This window comes from Prionailurus bengalensis, chromosome D1, assembly GCF_016509475.1.
Source record: "Prionailurus bengalensis isolate Pbe53 chromosome D1, Fcat_Pben_1.1_paternal_pri, whole genome shotgun sequence".
NCBI classification, from domain to species: domain Eukaryota; kingdom Metazoa; phylum Chordata; class Mammalia; order Carnivora; family Felidae; genus Prionailurus; species Prionailurus bengalensis.
Window position 1 is genome coordinate 105,748,998 of NC_057346.1, and position 18,348 is coordinate 105,767,345.

Consider the following 18,348-nt stretch of genomic DNA (forward strand, 5'->3'; position numbering starts at 1 on the left):
GGGCAGAACCTAGGCACCCAATTTCCTTTCACCCCCCTCCCTCGTGTGGCTGTCACTGGCTGCACACGCCACCTGCTGTGAGGTCAGGTGCATTACGTCTGTGGCCGTGGAGAGAAACGTACCTTTTCAAGTGTGCCGTCTAGAGAGAGGGTATTTCCATCTCCCCCAAGTCAACCTCTTCCCCGGCCTCTGCCCTGTTTCCTGTTCCCATTGTTTTGTCTTTTCCAGAACGTCGTATACATAGAATCGTACGGACGTGGCCTTTTGAGTCTGGCCTCCTTCACTCGGCCTAATGCTTGCTTGTAAGATTTGTCCGGCAGCTCATTTGTTTCTCTTGCTGAACGCTCTCCCGTCGTGTGGCTACACCACCGTTTGCGCAGCCAGCGCCCAGCTGAGGGACTTCTGGGTCGTTGCCAGTTTTCGACAGTTACGACAAAAAGCTGTTATAAACATCTGTGTGCAGGTCTTTGTGAGGACACATGGTTCTCATTTCTTTTCAGTAAATACCCAGGAGGGGGATTGCTGGGTCAAATGGTAAGTGCGTGTTTACTCTGTACGGAACTGCTAAGCCATTTTCCAAAGGGGCCACACATTTTGCGTAGCCACCTGCGAGGGGGGCCAAGCACTGGGGGCTGACCGTGGCTTTCGCCTTAGCCCCTGGAAGCGTGTGGCTGGTTAGCACCCTGCATTCAGTCGTCACTACAGTCCCCTGGAAGTGGCAGGACCATTATCCCCACTTTGCAGATGAGGAAACTGAGTCTCAGAGAGACCCGATCACTAGCCCCGGGTCTCACAGACGTTCAGAGGCAGGGCTGGGATTCAAACCCGGACGCTGGATCCAGGAGTCTTCAGAAGATTCCTCCACGGCCTGCGGTAAACCCCAGTCAGGCGATGGGGGCCGAAGGCAGAGGGAACAAGAGAGAGAGGCCTGGGTTCAAACCCCTGCTCTCTCACTGTGTCCCTCAGGCAAGCGGCACAACTCCTCTGAGCCTCAGTTTCCTCATCCATAAAATGGGGGTAATAATATTACTTAACAGAGTGAGCTAAGGGTCAGAGGCCGATAGACCTAAGCTCCCGTCTCCTCTAACGGCCAAGGGAGAGAAACACTTGGGATGATCCCACTCCGGGCAAGTCACCAGAACGAGCAGGCAATGGCAAAAACGCCTAATTATGGAATCGTGCCCCTGTTCTGAGCCGCATCCCCGAGCTGCTCTTAACCAAGCCCAGCTTGCTTGGGGTCAGTCAGGACACCGTCTTGAACACTTCTGTGCACCATAGAATTCACTGAGAAAAGTGAAAGGTGAATAAAACACACATCATGATCTTTATGGTCCGCTCCCCACATCTCAATCCCAAGGATTCCCTGACTCTCCCCGCTACGACCCACCCACCCACATTTCCAACTTGAAAAGTAGGCGCAAGTGGTTCGGTTCTTTAAAAAAAAAGAAAAAAAAAAGACTCGGTCCTTGTTTCTTTCTTTTTAATTTTTTTATTTTTAATTTTTGAATGTTTATTTTTGAGAGAGAGAGACAGAGCATGAGCGGGGAAGGGGCAGAGGGAGAGGGAGACCCAGAATCCACAGCAGGCTCCAGGCTCCGAGCAGTCAGCACAGAGCCCGAATCGGGGCTCAAACTCACAAGCCATGAGATTGTGACCTGAGCCGAAGTCGGACGCTCAACCCACCGAGCCACCCAGGCGCCCCTTGCTTCCTTCTTTTTTCAGAAATTATTTATGAACGGTTTCAGATACACATAACATATACATAAAGTAGAAAGAATAATGATGAGCACCCCCACCCCTGCACACTCCCCCTCCCACCCTCCCCCCTGCCCAATGGCAGCTTTGAGCCAGGGGTTCTGGTGCTCCCAGAACTTAGACAACCATCCGGAGGACCATCAGCTGCCCCGTAGATGTGCTGAGATCAACCCAAAGGTGAGAGTGAGAAAAGCTGGAGGAGAATTAAAGAGAGAGGAGAGGCAGCAGGTACCAAAAGATGGGACCGTGGAAAATACCGGGCAACGATCCACGTTTGGGCCACCAAGATGTCTTCACGGGTCTTCGCGGGTTAAGTGTGCTTTGTATTTAACCACCACCGGTCCCAACCTTGATCCACACCGCCCACCCCTCCACAGTCACCCAGAGGCACTGGCGGGGGGAACTTGGAGCTTTCATAGAATCTGTGTCTCCTGATGCTGGAAAAACCAAGGGTGGCCCAGGGGATCTGATTTCAAAACAAGACCCATAGATAGGGCTGGCAACCTCTCTCTCACTTATATCCCTCCCCGACAACTTCTGAATCAAAGTTTTCACTCCACTGTGGCCCCTGAACACCCCCTACAAGGTAGAGAATCCGGTGGACTGGTAATCCTGTTCTTTCTTTCTTTCTTTTTTAATTTTTTTTTTTACTTTAGAGAGAGGGAGTGAGAGTGGGGAGGGGCTGAGGGAGAGAAAGAGACAGACAGACGGACAGACAGAATCTTAAGCAGGCTACACACTCAGCCCGGAGCCCAATGTGAGGCTTGATCCCACGACCCTGGGATCATGACCTGAGCCAAAATCAAGAGCCAGTCGCTTAACCAACTGAGCCACCCAGGCGTCCCAGTAGGCATCTTCTAAGAAGAGAATTCTCTTTGAAGCCATTCACATGCTAGTATGAATTTTCCCCAATAGCCTTGCTCTACTGTAGCTGATCTGGCCACGTTTTACGCATGAAGCACCTGGGAGCGTCAGGCCCCGGTGGGATCTCCAAGGCGGAGGCTTCCAGCAACCTGAGAGGGCCAGAGAGGAGCAGTAGGGAGAGAAGGAATGCGGAAAGCGAAGGGCACAGACTCCCGTGACAAACCCAGCCTGTTTCAAGTTTGCTTCCTCCAGGAAAGACAGGCCTTGTTCTTCCACGTGCTCCACTCCCTCCTCTTCCTCTCTGCTGCATGAAAAACAAGAACGTAAGAGGGCCTGGAGGCTAGTTCGAAGCCCGACAAACCCTTATGAGGACATTTCTGGGCAGAAATGTGTCCTGAGGGGCGCCCGGCTGGCTCAGTCAGTTAAGCATCTGACTTCCGCTCAGGTCATGATCTCACGGCTTGTGGGTTCGAGCCCCGCGTCAGGCTCTGGGCTGACAGCTCGGAGCCTGGAGCCTGCTTCGGATTCTGGGTCTCCCTCTCTCTCTCTGCCCCTCCCCATTCACACTCTGTCTCTGTCTCTCTCTCTCTCTCTCTGTCTCTCTCTCTCAAAAACTAAATAAACATTAAAAAAATAAAATAAAAAGAAAGAAATGTGTCCTGAGTCCCAAGCCACCAACCTAGGAATGTGTTTTGGGCTAGCAGCTACAGGAACGTGGCCCATCGCCGGGTGGGGAACCGTCCCCTGAGAACCCCAGCCCCCTGTGCCACGGGGGCAAAGCAGGGGGCGACGAGCTTCCTCCGCATCCGTTCCAGGTTAAGTGCACTTTAGACCCATTCTGTCAAAATATTCAAGTTGTCACATTTTAATGGATTCCATGTAAGAAATAGGCCACCCCTCCATAGCTTGCCACTCCCCCCCCCCCCCAACCCAGGTCCATCCCAACTGCGGGCTCTGGTTACAATGGAAATCTACTTCATTGGAAACTTCTCAGAACAGAGCTCGGGGGCGGGGACCGTCTTATCGGGAACTTTTCTGTTTGGGGTTACGATAAGGGGTGACATTGGGAGGCCGATAAGGCTGATCCCCAAGGACCTGGGCTGTATATAAGCAGCAGCTCCCGTGGACTGCGGTACACTTTCCACCCATCTACCCTTCTCCGGAGATCGGGACCGACGCGAACCATGAAGTGGCTGCTGCTGCTCAGCTTGGTGGCACTCTCTGAGTGTACCATCATCAAGTGAGTCCGGGGCCGCGCTGCCCGAGGAACAGCCATCTCCTCCTGCTGTCTTCCTCCCCGCCTCACGATTTCCTTCCTCCCCTCTCCCCCCATCCGATTCCACTCTGTTCCACTGGCTCCAGTCTCCCTTCTTGTCTCTCTCTCTCTCTCTCTCTCTCTCTCTCTCTGCCTTCTTGGGGACGCAGCCCCGCCGACGTGGGGCTCCAGCCTGGCCACGGCTGGGCGCCCGGCGACTTCGGGCAACCGCTTAACCTCTTTGCCTTAGCGTGCCAAAAAGAGAAGCGTCTCCCACCCCCCCCCTCGGCCTCCCTTCTTCGTCCTCTCCCGGGCTGGCCTTCCGAGGCTTCCGCGGCACCACACGGGCCGACTCCTCGCCCGATTCCTCTTCCTCCTCCCAACACCCCCCCTTTGCCACTGCTCTGCCACAGGGTTCCCCTCACCAAGAAGAAGACCTTGAGGGAGAACCTGATCGAGCACGGCCTCCTGGATGACTTCCTGAAGAAGTACAGCTTCAACCCAGCCAACAAGTACTTCCACGATGAGTCCGCCACCTTGATAGCCGCCCAGCCCCTGGAAAACTACATGGATGTGAGTGCACGGGCCGGCAACCGGGCAGCTCGGAGGATGGGCCAGCGCTCCGGACCCCCAGGCAGTGACCGTGGGGTCTGCGTCCGGGATCCCAGAGGCCCAGGGAGGGCAGGAAGTCACCGTCAGAGCTGTTGCCATTCATTCACTCTTTCCTCCGGTGTTTATGCATACGGAGCACCTCTTTACGTGTCAGCGACCGTGCTGGGCCCAGGGGCACAGCCCCTGCGCTCAAGGAGCTCACAGTCTTAGGAGGGACACACAGACGGTCCCCAGTGAGCCTCACAACCCCGGCTCAGTGACGGTCTCACACTGTGAGGGTGTGGCCGGGGCAAGCAGGGAAGGAACAACGGGGGGTTTCCAGGGGATAGGAGAGCGTCCCAGAGGGCTGACGGCGTGTGCCAGACCTTGGGACAGTGGGGGACAGAGCGCATGCGAGGAAAAGAGGCCGGTGTTCAGGGAGAGCAGAGAGCTAGAGAGAGAGGCACGATGGAGGACTGAGGGGTCGGTGAGCGTAGCCAAATCAGAGTCTGTCTCCTCAACCACCACTCAGTTGTCTTCACCGGGAGGGTCGACACGATCGGACTGGAGTTTCAGGAAGATCACTCTGACTCTTCCATCTGGGACCCAAGGGCAACACCCTGCCCCTTAGGAGATGTCGTGTCCCCAGTGTACGTGGCACTGGGCCACGGCTATGAAGCAAGCTTGCCGGTCGTTAAGAGCGTAGCCTATGAAATCTGCCAGACCTGGTAAAAGTTAGGCCGTAGGGCTGAGGGGCCGTGTGACCTTGGGCGAGTCATTTAAATTCTGAGTGAGCCTCAAGTGTCCTTGTCTGTAAAACAGAACCACTAATATCTACCATCGGGGGGGGGGGGGGGGGTTGCTGTAAGTAATTAATGCAATAACGTTCTTTGTTTGGTTTTGTCTGCTTTTTGGGGGGGAAGGGGGTTTGTTTTGGTTTTTGTTTTTTGTTTCTCGTGGGGTTTTGGAGTGCTTAGCACAGGGCCTGGCCTTTGGCAAGAGCTTGGTAAAATTAGCCCACCTATTCACGTAACAAATATTTATGAAGCACCTACTATGTGCCAGAGTCTCGGCGCAAGGAGCTAAGGAAACAATGGTGGATAAACAAAGAGCGTAGGTTCTAGAGGGAAAGGCAAGTAAGAGACAAGTATCTAAGATAATTTCAGGTAATGACTGGGGTCACAAAGAAGAACTAATCAGAGTAAGGGGAAGGAGAACCATGAGGGAAGGGCAAATTTAGATAAAGTGGTTAGGGAGGGCCTCCTGGCAGAGGTGACAGTCGACTGGAGCACCGAATGAGTGGTGAGAGGGAGCCAGCCGAGGAAAGATCTAGAATAAACATTTGCCCGGCATAAGAAATAGCAAGTGCAAAGGCCCTGGGAGGGGAATGAGCTTGACATCATCATCAAAGAACGGCAAGCCTCACGGGGCTGGAACAGAGCTGGGAAGGGAGAAGGCGCTGCCACTGAGAATAACAATCCTGACTCTGTGCTTTCTTGAACCTGCTACATACACCGAGATTAGGAATCAGACGCCTCGAGGGGTGCCCCATCGTGAGGGGATTTATTTACCTCCCCGTCGGCAGTTTAATGACAAAGCAGTTGAGCCTAGACTCTGATGGGTGCTGTAAGTTTCTACCCCCTGTCCAAGAACGTGCGAACGTTCTCTAGGACTACGAGACTAAGATATACCAGACAAGAGCTGAATGAAGAGGGGACAGCCGATAATGATCAGGTGTTCATGGTGCTTAGAAGAGAAGAGTCAGAGGGTAACAGAGGAGCAATCAGGGAAGACTTCCAGGCGGAGGGGGAGGCCAGGCTGGGCCTTGAAGGATGGATGCATTGGACAGGGAGAGAAAGGCCGGGAGAACGGTGAAGGGAAAGGTGGGAGGTGGGCTGAAGAGCCCACCCCGACATAGTCCCCGGGGAGGCCAGGCTGGGGAGCGGTCACTGAGCTGTGCTGTCCCACCCTGGCAGATGGAGTACTTCGGCACCATCGGCATCGGCACCCCCCCTCAGCAGTTCACCGTCATCTTCGACACCGGCTCCTCCAACCTGTGGGTGCCTTCTGTCTACTGCAAGAGTCCTGCCTGCAGTGAGTGCCTGGCCCTGCCCTGCCCGGGTTCTCGGGGACCAACCGACCTGGAGCCCTGAACACCCAGGGGCTTCCACTAGGGTTGAAGCCTGGGGGGAGTCACTCAGGGATTCACTCGGCAGGCATTTCCTGAGCAGCTACTAGGCGCCAAGCCCTGGACTCGGGGGCCCAGGGAGAACGGCGTGAATCACACGCAGTCCCTGCCCTCACGGAGCCCGGTTCACCGGCAGAAAGGATTTGAAAGGGCTTGGCACCGCGGACAGCCATGAGCCTGCTCTGTTCAGTGTTAGCCTGGGCGACCTTGGGAGGACCGTTAGGTCTGCTGGGGACCTGCCCTCAGTGACAGGGTCCCTACTGGCCCAACCAGACACAAGTGGAACCTGGGCATGCTTAGGCTCCGAAACCTGGGGTGAGGGTTACATTTCTCCTGCAAAGCCCCACCCAGAACCAAGGCACCCCCTGCCCCCAAGGAACACGCTCTCAGCCCGTGACTCTCGCTCAGCTTTTCGAACTTGACATCGTGACTTCTTGCCCCGGCAGCCAACCACAAGCGCTTCAACCCTCAGGAGTCCTCCACCTACCAGGCCACCAACAACCCAGTCTCCATCGCCTATGGCACCGGCAGCATGACAGGCATCCTGGGATACGACACCGTCCAGGTGAGCACCTGCCAGCCGGCCGCCTCACCCTGCCCAGCCCTGGAGCCATCTTCCGAGGACCCTGGGGACCACGGTGCACCCCCCCTCCCAGAGCCAGCTTATTCAAGCGACGGGGGGGGCTCGGTGATCACAAAAGTAACCTGAGATGGGATGCAGGGGGGGGAAGTGGCAGAGATGTCACAGACATTTCGGGGGGGGGGGTAGTAGCGGGTAAGGGAGTGGATTCCCAGAGCCACAGGCCAACCTCAAGCACCCCCAAGTTGAATGGCGGGTAGGGGCCAAGAGCAGAAGGCACAAAGGCTCAGTTCTCTTTCAGCACCTCCTTCCCCTCCTCACCCCCCACTTGCAGCCCCCCTGAGTCACGAGAGCTTCACAAGCACCGCACCCCACCCCAGCCCCTGCAGGTGCAGCAGGGGTCAGGGGCCGTGACTTGTCTGGGGTCTCCTTTGCATCCAATCATCAGAAGCTAGAGCGTGCACGCATGCGTGCGCATGCACACACACACACACACACACGGTGGCCATCTGCTCTGCAGCAAATTCTCACTCCACAGACTGTGGCCATCTGGAGATCAGTCGCAATGGTTACTTCCACAGGAATAACAAGCCTTCCCGGGGACAGCCCTCCTCCCTTCCTTCCCGCCTGCCACCCTGGAAGCCAATTCCTACTCAAAATGAACCAGGGACCCTCTGGGCCCAGGGCCGGTGCCCACAGTGCTCAGCCAACCCGTGCTGACCGCAAACATCGTGGTTTCCCCCGATCCAGGTCGGAGGCGTCTCAGACACCAACCAGATCTTCGGCCTGAGTGAGACTGAGCCCGGCTCCTTCCTGTACTACGCTCCCTTCGATGGCATCCTGGGCCTGGCCTACCCCCAGATCTCCGCCTCCGGGGCCACACCCGTCTTTGACAACATGTGGAATGAGGGGCTGGTTTCGCAGGATCTCTTCTCAGTCTACCTGAGCGGGTAAGTTGGGCAGGGGCGGGGGAGGGGGGGGTCACAGCCACCTGGCCCCACAGGGGGCTGTCCAAGTCTGGAAAATAGGGCTTGTGTCTTCAACAAGGGAACTTCTAAATGATGAAAGCAAGTTTCCTCTGTTAGTTAAGCAAATCTAGGTTCCGGTTGTGGCTATGAGTTAATTCCAAGAGTGAATACAGAATACGCCAAGGGTTGGTTCGATTGAGCAGAGGTTTATGCAAGAATATCAGAGAGTGTCATCAATTTTCCTGAGACACTCGGCTTTCTTGTGACACATCCTTCTCTTTCGAAGCGATTGGTCGTGGTCAATGTTTTTCTTGAGCAGTTAACTGTCGCCCTATAACCTCCCTGCGTTGCATTGCACGGTCAGAGGTTTGCAGGGAGCTGGGGTGGGGTTAGGTGAGTGGAGACCATTATATCTGGGGCCAGTTCTTTCGTGGTTAATTTCTTGGAGTCACCCACCTTCGCTTCCCTATCTAACCCGAAACTGCAGAGATTTAGAAAGAGAAAGTCCCGGTCACAAGGACCCCTGCAATTTACAACAGGAGGAGCCGTTCATCTGTTTTTCCTCCGGGACCCTTAATATTCAAGTCGGCTCTTAAACACAGCCTACCTTTATGGGTGCTACCCATAAGAGAGGTCAGGGTTTCTCAATCACAGCACTATGGACATTTTAGACCCGATAACTCCTTCTGTTGGGGCTCTCCTGGGCATTGTAAGATGTTTAGTGGCTTCCCTGGCCTCTATCTACTAGCTCTCAGTGGCACCCCCTTGCGGCCACTGGATCATGACAATCAAAGCATCCCAGACAGGAGCAAATTAGAAACCGCCCCTGTCTGACAACCTGTGAACTACACTGTCAAATCCTTATGACAGACACGCATCTGCTTCTTTTCTTTCTTTCTTTTTTTTTTAATTTTTTAAGCTTATTTATTTATTTTGGGAGCAAGACAGCGCGAGTGGCAGAGAGAGAGAGGGAGAGACAGACCCCCAAGCAGGCCCCGCACTGCCGGCACAGAGCCCAATGCGGGGCTCCATCTCACAGACCGTGAGGTTATGACCTGAGCCGAAAAACCGAGAGTCTGAACGCTTAACCAACTGAGCCGCCCAGGCGCCCCTGCATTCACGGCAGTGAGGGCGAATATGCAGCAGAAACCACACGCGTTGGAACCAGAAAGACCTGGGTTCCGGTCTTGGTCTCGGTTCGGGCACTCGCTGGCTGTGTGGCCTCGGGCAAGTTGCCTCACTTCTTTGAGCCTCGGTTTCCTCGCTGTGAAGCGGAAGTAACAGTAGCGACCACTCAGGGGCCTTGGTGTAAGGATCCCAGCTCCTGGGACTGGCAAGAGCTCAATCGCGGGGGTGGCTCTTAGGACACACACAGCAGATATTCAGGTCAATGAATGAATGGATGAATCCCTATCTCCCCTCCCCCCCGCCCACCACAGCAATGACCAGAGTGGCAGCGTGGTGATGTTCGGTGGCATTGATTCTTCTTACTACACTGGAAATCTGAACTGGATCCCTGTTTCTGTCGAGGGTTATTGGCAGATCTCCGTGGACAGGTGAGAACACTGGATGGGGCAACATCCTGGCAGGGGCCCTGGATCTCCATTGCATATAGATTCCTAGTTAACGGAGCTTTCTAGAATCCCCCTGGAACAGCCAAACGGCCAGCCCAGGGAGATGTACCCCAGCAGGAGAAAGCAGAAGCTGGCCAAGCCAGAGAGATCCCAAGAAAGACACCTCACTGGAGGAGGCGAGCTACTGGGGACCCTCCCCACCCGCCTCAAGATGTTCTGCAAGGATGACACAGCCACTTTCCTTCCCGTCGAACAGACAGGACAATCTATCAGCATCCTTGTCCACACACCCCAGCACTGAGGAGACCCTGAACTGGCACTCACTCCTCCCACCCTAGGGCGAGGGGGCTCATTGCAGGGCATTCATTTCCCCCCCCCCCCCACTGCCCCCTTTGGAGCCTGCCCCTCCCCCAAGCAGCCTCATTCCCCAGCTGTTTGTCACCCCGCTGGCCTCTTAGGGTGACCACCTACACAGGTTTGCCCAAGAATGAGCAGTTCCCTGGCACGCCAGACTTGCAGTACTAAAGCCGGGACTGTCCTGGGCAAACGGGCACGTAGGGTTACCTTGCACCTGCCGCAGCCATGGCTAAAAGTCCCTCACTTCCTCTACCTCCTGCCCCTGCTCCGTATCTCTGTCATTCCCCACCTGTGATGTCCTCCTCCCGCTCTGTACCTCCCTAGCAACCGCTGGGTGTCCGCTTCCCTGAGAAGCCCTCCCTGATTGCTCGGCACCACCCCCTTTGCCCCCTGGATCATGATTCTGTTCCGCTGCCACGTGTCCTGCTCCTCCTCGACCGTGAGCTCCCCGCAGCCTGGAACCGTGTGGCTGTCTGGTTTTGCATCCCCCACGCCTAGCACAGAGCAGGCACTCGGTCAATGTTTGTTGAGTAACTGAATGCACGATGGAGAAGCTGGAATTTTATGTGTTGGCCTGTGGAGGGAAGGAGGGGACCCTCTGGGGCCACCTGGCTCCTCCTTGGGGAGATCTACCCCCTGGGGACTCAGGGGACCTTTCCTTGTATCTCATCCCTGTGTAGCATCACCATGAACGGACAGTCCATCGCTTGCAACGGGGGCTGCCAGGCCATCGTGGACACAGGCACCTCTCTGCTGACCGGCCCAAGCAACGCCATTGCCAACATCCAGAGCGACATTGGAGCCAGCCAGAACTCATATGGCCAGGTGAGTCCGGCCCTGACTGCCCTGTTCTGGACCCAAGTGGCGGGTCTGTCCGCCACGCAGAAGAAACCCAAGTCCTCCTAACCCTCAACTCTTTCCAGATGGGGATCAGCTGCTCAGCCATCAACAACCTGCCCGACATCGTCTTCACCATCAACGGCAATGAGTACCCACTGCCTCCCAGTGCCTACATCCTGCAGGTAAGGGGGCTCTGGGCCAGCCACCTAGGTGTGCCTGCAGGGAATGCGGCCACGTACCACACCACGCCCCACACCCCGCCCCTGGCTTTTGCACAAGGGAAAGGGCGCTTCCACAAGAGGAAGCTGAAGGCTGCTCTGGACAGCCTCCAGAGAAAATAGGATACATTGTAAACAACTGCATGCATGAAACTGTGGGTGCAGCGCCCCTCCCCCAACAGGGCAAAACTGAGGCAAAGGCCAGTGGCAGGAAGAGAGGGTTTCTAGCCGCACACCTGAGTCCAAGCTGGGTGCCAATTACTGGCTCGCGGAGTCTGAGCAAGCGGCAGCCGCTCCCGGCCTCAGTTTCCTGGTCTAAAAACTAGAGACGCCAGCTTCCCCCATCCTCTGAGGGTGGTGAGGGTGATCAGGTCAGAGCGACCACACAAAGGCGCGAAAAGGGTTGAGCAAATGGAAATCGCACCTTCCGCAGGGCGGGGGCTTGTGAAGTAACAAATCTTTACTTGGTAGATTACGAGCCACGGTGGGGGTGGGGGGGGGTAGTTTTGCCCAGTGACTTGAGGCTGGCTATTCAGCAAGAAGTGCTGAGGTCCGGGGGCCGGTCCCCCAGGCATGCTGATTCATTAGTAGGGGGCGGTGCCTAAACAGTGGGGTTTTCCTAACCCCCCCAGGTGATTCTAGCGCGCAGGCAAGGTTGTGGCCCGGTGCCCCAGTAAATGAAAAGGACTAACAGCCGATCCCCTTTGCCACTGGAGGGGGTCAGAATAATGAGAAAAGGCTGTGTCACCCCAGCATCCAAAATCCTTCACGGCGGCTGAGTTTTCCCTAAACCCCTCAGCCCCGATGCTGATGTCAGGGTCTGTACAGCTGCCAGAAACACTGGATAATGTCTAGTATTCCCTGGAAACCAATAGTAGAATGAGCAGTTTATACAGGCCGACCCCCGGCCGAGAAGAGCCACGTCCCCGGACGCCAGCCAGGACGCCGCTCCTTGCGCGTGCCTTGCGGCGGCCCGCGCTGCCTGCGGCTTAGTCCCCAGTGCCTTGTCACTGCCGAGCCTGTGTCCCATCTCCAGCTTCCTTCTCCTCTTCTCCAGAGCCAGCAGGGCTGTATCAGCGGCCTCCAGGGCATGAACCTCCCCACCGCCTCCGGAGAGCTCTGGATCCTGGGTGACGTCTTCATCCGCCAGTACTTTGCCGTCTTCGACAGGGCAAACAACCAGGTCGGCCTGGCCCCCGTGGCCTAAGCCTGCGTCTTTCCCGCCACGTCCCCAGGAAGATCCAGCCTTAGTTGTCCACTCTAGATGTATATAATTCTCCTGATTGTTCTTCCTATGGGATCGTGGAGGCGGAATCTTGGCCCTGTTCCCTATCATACCAATAACGTAGAATAAAAACCCAACCTCCTGAAACACGCTCTGTGCAGTCTCTTCTCTTCGTATTTCTCGCCGCACCATCGGGGTTAGAACGCCAGGCCAGGGGGACAAGATGACCACATCCGCCTGGACCGCACCAAGCAGTGACAGTGGTTCACACCCCATAATCGAGTCAGGAAGATGAACAGCCCTCCGCGGGTTTGGCTGGGAGCGTCGTGTAAAGACAGGCACCAGAAATGCCAGGCCTGTTGCCTCCTCGTGGAACAGGGCACCAAGGTTCTTGGTGAGGGAGTCAACTTCTTTCTCCCAAAGGCAGTAAGAGATAGTGAGAAAAAGAAAGAGATCGAGGGCAGGTAGCTTTCCACTGACATTCCTAAGCAGGCCAGGCCAGGCGAGGGTCGGAGGGGTGACCAAAGCTGACACCCCCAAATCTACTGGGCTGCTCTCTGTTGGTCAGCTGCTTGATCCAGACCAACGCCTGAAAACCCCTCGAGCCTCTCACTCTGGGTACAGATCACTGAACGGGTCCATTTTCCCATCAATGAGTTAAACTTATTTTTTTAATGCTTATTTATTTTTGAAAGACGGAGAGGTAGAGCGTGAGTAGGGGAGAGGCAGAGTGAGAGAGAGAGGGAGATGCAGAATCCGAAGGAGACTCCAGGCTCAAGCTGTCAGCACAGAGCCTGACGCGGGGCTCAAACTCACAGACCGTGGGATCATGACCTGAACCGAAGCCGGACGCTTAACCGACTGAGTCACCCAGGCGCCCTGCCCTGTCAGTCATTTAAAGAGGACCGTGTTCCAGGCCCCTGAGCAGAGGGTGTGAGAAGGAAGTGAGCAGGCTCATTAGCAGATATGGCCCTAGCCATGAAAACAGGAAATTCTTAGAGCATTTCTGCCCATGGGTTTGGAAGCACAATGTCCAATGAGGAACAAAGTTACAAAAGAACCAGGTAACACCTAGCTTTCTAGGTCGTGCTTCCTGGAGGTGCCCAAGGCATGTTTCCCAAAGGCTTGGCGAAGTGCTCCCGCAAAGTGATCTCTTTCACCTTGACTCAGCTCAGCGTGATGCCGCTTCCTCCCGGGTTCCTCTCTCGCTGGGGAACCCACTGCAGACCCTAGTTTCTCAGCTGCACTGTGGGAAAAACCCCCACAGCCGGGGGGCAGCTGGATTCCAGGCTAACCCTGCGGAGAGGGAGTGACTTTGGGGTGCACAGGACAACATGGCTTTGGAAACTCTCTTGTTGCCATCCTCCCCCGATTTGTCATTTGTCACCCATGCAAATATAAGATGTGGGGCTCTAGGATGTCCCGGTCTCCCTACTGTCACTAGTCCCCTGCCTACCCCATCTTCCACAGCCGAAAGATCTTTTTGAAACATAAATCTGATCACATCTCTCCCTTGCTTAAAGTCTTTTTTTTTTTAATGTTTATTTTTGAGAGAGAGAGAGAGAGAGAGCACGCTTGTCAGCGGGGTAGGGGCAGAGAGAGAGGGACAGAGGATCCGAGGCACGTTCTACGCTGACAGCAGCGAGCCCAAAATGTGGGGCTCGAACTCACGAACCTCGAGATCACGACCTGAGCCAAATCGGACGCTCTGTCAACTGAGCCACCCAGGCACCCCCGTGAAGACCTTTAATTAATGCCTTGGAATTGCACAGTTGAATAAGACAATAAGCCCTCCAAGCCTTGCATGCTCTGGTCCCCAGCTACCTTCCCTGCCTCATTTTGACCCCTCTCACCCTGAGCTCCTGCCACCCTGGCCCTTTGCCACCTCCACAGATGCCCAAACTTCTTCCCTACCTCCGGACCTCTGCACACCCCGTCCCTTTTACCTGGCTTGCTGATCCCTTTCTCCTGACCTGCTAACACCAAGCGTCCTGCAGACCTCAGCTTAAATAGCGCTTCCCTGCGAAGCCCTCCCTGACTACCGTCGCTCCGCTCGGAGCCTGGCTCTCCCATCCGTGAGGGCATTCAGCACAACCTGCCATCGTGCATTTATGGGACAGCTTGTTTTCGATCCACCGGGGCAGGGACGGCGGAAGCCTCAGCGTCAAGAGCAGGGCCCGGCACACTGTAGGTGCTCAATAAATATGTGTTGACTGAGCAATGAATTCAAGATGACTTTTTGGAAGGAAACAACAAGGAAGTGGATCTGACTTCACCGAGGGCACGCGTAAGACCCAGATGGGTCCGCTTCCACCCCCACCAACGTTCTGTTCCAGTCGTACGTGGTCCCGAGACAAACAGGTGGACTTCTTGGGTTTCTGGGGAGGAATTTCACACTGTCCTGTCTCCTCTGCTGTGTTTCCGTTTCTGGCATTTCCGGAGCACCTCCCACGAGCCAGGCGGTGTGCTCGGCTCTGGGGATGCAGGCCCGGCTTCCTGGACCCTTCCCACTCTGCTCCCGGCCCCCGGCAGCTGCAGCCCAGCCCCTCCCTCCCAGCCCCTCTTCCGTTTCCTCACCCTGGGATTCCTGGATCCCGACAGAATCTAAAAAGGCTCCCCTTTAAACAGACCATTTGGACTGAGAAACCCTGAGCTGACGTATCTGATCTGACTCTTCCCATTTCGCCCCACGAGATAAGACAGATTCACATTCCTTTTGTACAGTCTCGGGCTTCTTCGTCTTTCCTCCCCACTCCCCGCAGGCCTTGGGGGTCTGAGCGCAGCTCCCCCTTCACGCTTGTCCAGGGCTGTATTTTCATCTCCTAGGTCTCTGCTCCACTGGTCTGTGGAACCCACAGCGTCGCCGGACACACTCTGCTGGTAAGGATGGAAACTGGTACAGCCCCCAAGGAACGCCATTTGGCAATATCTATCCAAGTTAGAAATGCATATACCTTCTGGCCCAGTAACGTCTCTTCTGGGAATTTCTCTTAAAGATACACTTGCACACGTGCAAAATGATGTAAGCACAAGGTTATTCTTCGTAGCATCTTTTGTAAGAGCAAGATTTGAAACGACCCAAATGTCCACCCGGTGGGGGGCTGGTTTTAAACAACTCGGTGTGCGGGCTGGCAAGGTTTACAATGAGCATGCTCTCCTAGGTGCTGGGAAAGATCTTGAGAAGAGATGGCTAGGTGAAAACACACATGCAAATGTGACAACAGGCCTGTGTCATGCTGCCTTTGGATTACAAAGGAAGAAACTAAGATTTCCTTGCACTTACATACCTACCGGACCTGAGAAAGGACACCCAGAATCAGAAACCAGAAAAGGAAGAAGAGGGGGAGCCGGGTAGAAGGGGGGATGGGGGAGATGTCTCACTGAATACAGTTTTACGTGTTTGTATTTCTAATGATGTGAACGCACTGCACGCTAAAATTCAGGGAAGGTACTCTTAAATCTGAGTTTATCCTAATTCGAAGCCTACTGTGGTTTCTTCTCAAGCCTGTTCATCTAAAAACCTCCAAACCCACAGGGCACCTGGGTGGCTCAGTCGGTGAGGCATCTGACTTCGGCTCAGGTCATGATCTCAGGGTTCGTGGGTTCGAGCCCCGTGTCAGGCTCTGTGCTGACAGCTCGGAGCCTGGAGCCTGCTTTGGATTCTCTCTCTCTCAAAAATAAATAAACTAAAGCGAAACAAAACCTCCAAACCCAGGTCTTTTGAGCAGGGTCTCCTAATGTGGCCCTTTGGGAACTCCCCAGGGAAGTCCAGGGAAACTGACACCACAGACCAGGCTTCCAGCATCCTCTACTGCTCCTCAGACCCCTCCTAAGCACGGAGTCCCAGGGACGGGACACTGCAGGGTGCTTGGCGAGACACCCAACAACAACCGCCCACCCCCGCCCCTGCATGTTGGAGTCAGAGAATTCAGACCAGCTGCTGAGAATTCAGACCGGCTCATCCCATTCATTAAAAGCAGCTCTCACCCATCTGGGGTCCTGAAGGCAGCCATCCAGCCTGCTGGAGCCAGCCAGCCCTGGACAGGGGCCCATGCATCCTGGGGCTTATTTCGGGCAGAACACGGTCTTACCAAGTTGGATTCCACTGGGGCCTCCCAACATGTCACATCAGCACTGCTTGAAGGAGGACAGCCCTGGGCCCCCCAGGGGTCCTGGGAAGGGACGGTGCTGACCACAGTGTGAGGTAATGGCAGTCCCGGCCAGCCGGGAGGCCCTCTGCAGACAGTCCCCTACCTCTTCTCCAAGCGCCTGCTTGTGCCCGGGAGACAGTATAAAGGAGGCAAGCCCCATCCTTGGCCCTGGCCAGTCGGACATGCTGGAGAGCCAACAGCCTGGGATCAAGAGGGGGACAAGAGAGGCACGAGGATGCCTTTGTCCACAGGAGGACAGTTCCGAGGCCTGTGCTACACGGTCTCCCAGAGGGCCTGCAGAAGGGCTAGGTACCAGATGCCCATAGCCGCGACCCACTCTGTAATGCACCGCGATTGGTTTTCTTCCCGTCTCTGTCTCACCGCCCCCTTCCCTTGCCGTGCTCCCCGGGATCACTCCCCAGGGCAGTGACTCTCTCCCAGATATTGATCTCTAAGTCTGCTCTCGGGGGAACCCAAACCAAAACAGGGTAATCACAGCGCCCTACCATATACTGTCTCTAAAACTACAATGGAAGAATCCAACCAAGTGTGATGTGAAGAGACAAAACCCAGACTGGGAGTCAGAGAAACGGGGCTCTCCTCCCAGCTCAGACCTCATACTCTTGCACAACCTTAGGACCCTTCTCCGGGCCTCTGTGGTCCCAGCTGTGAATGGGGAGCGGGGGTCCAGATAAGCATTATTTATACTTGGACCACCTCGGGGAGGACGTTTATAGCTATCCTCCCGCCCTTTGCTTTTGTTTTTGTTTTTTTTTAAACATTCAAAATAAATACAATTTACTTGAGCTCTGTGGAGGGGGAAACTGGCATTAACACTCAAGTTGCACACTTTATTGAATAGCCATGAGAAACTTGGCACTGACTTCTAGCCATTACCGATAGCCGTGTTGTTCGAGAAGGGGCAGTGTGGAGGCAGCCAGCCTTCGACACTTTCATCCTGAAATTAGATCCTGGGGGGCGGGGGCGGGGGTGCTTCGTAAAGTGGGTGGGCCGCACCAAGTCACAAGTGCAAACCACAGAGGCCTGAGCCTGCCATTGTCACAGCTCCGAGCGGCGGGAGTGTTACGATTCCCCATTAGACAGACCCAGGAGCCGGACCTAAGGTCCCTGGGCTAGTCACAGCCGAGCAGGGCATCCCAGACCTCACTCCTCACCACACGCCTATGTCTTACTGGATAAAACGGTCTCTAAATCCTTTGCATCTCTGAGTCTCGGGTTTCCACGCTCCCGGCTAGAAATTCGCGATTCCTGCCACCACACTGGGATTAGGACCTCACTGATACACTCATGTCTGGGTGGGTACCCCAGACGGACGCTCCCCCCCGCCCCTCCCCGCCCCAGGAAGTGTGCTGGGCAGCAGGTCAGAGGGCAGCTGGGGGTGGGGGTGAGGGCTGGGCAAATGTGATGGGGGCTGCAGAATAAACAGGTTTCAGTGGTGGCAAGCTGCTGACTGGGTCCTCTCCATCTGTCGCACACACTGGGTTGCACCCGCCCAAATCCTCCCCTTCGGGACTGAAGATTTATTCTCCCAGCTGCGGGCTGCCGGGAAGGTTGTTGGCTAATAGCTCTCGGCCATCAGCCCTCCCTGGGCTAAAGGGAGCTGCCTGGCCAAGGTCACGCCCCTTTCCTGGGTCAACACGGGGGTCACAAAGCCCTAGCCCTGGGCCCCAATTCAGGACAACTCTGAAGGGCCATCCTAGCCTCAGAGGGGGTTGGCTGAGGCCTCGGGGCTTCCCCCTCCTGGCTGCCCTCCCTGCCTCC

The 18,348-nt window shown here is 55.5% G+C and overlaps 1 protein-coding gene across 1 annotated transcript; it reads left to right on the plus strand.

Moving 5' to 3' along the window:
• The first annotated feature begins 4,245 nt into the window (after positions 1-4,245).
• LOC122482848 (pepsin A) lies at positions 4,246-12,562 on the plus strand. The gene is made up of 8 exons (XM_043579140.1): positions 4,246-4,447; positions 6,442-6,559; positions 7,100-7,218; positions 7,984-8,183; positions 9,641-9,757; positions 10,813-10,957; positions 11,056-11,154; positions 12,248-12,562. The coding sequence occupies exons 1-8, from the start codon at positions 4,442-4,444 to the stop codon at positions 12,395-12,397; spliced, it is 954 nt and encodes a 317-aa protein (XP_043435075.1). The 5' UTR covers positions 4,246-4,441; the 3' UTR covers positions 12,398-12,562.
• Positions 12,563-18,348: the final 5,786 nt, after the last annotated feature.

What these genes read in the sequence shown, in the direction of transcription:
- LOC122482848 (XM_043579140.1), top strand. An exon ending in CTGCAAGAGTCCTGCCTGCA is followed by an intron (nt 6,560 to 7,099) that starts GTGAGTGCCTGG and finishes TTGCCCCGGCAG; the next exon opens with CCAACCACAAGCGCTTCAAC. An exon ending in GCCAGAACTCATATGGCCAG is followed by an intron (nt 10,958 to 11,055) that starts GTGAGTCCGGCC and finishes AACTCTTTCCAG; the next exon opens with ATGGGGATCAGCTGCTCAGC.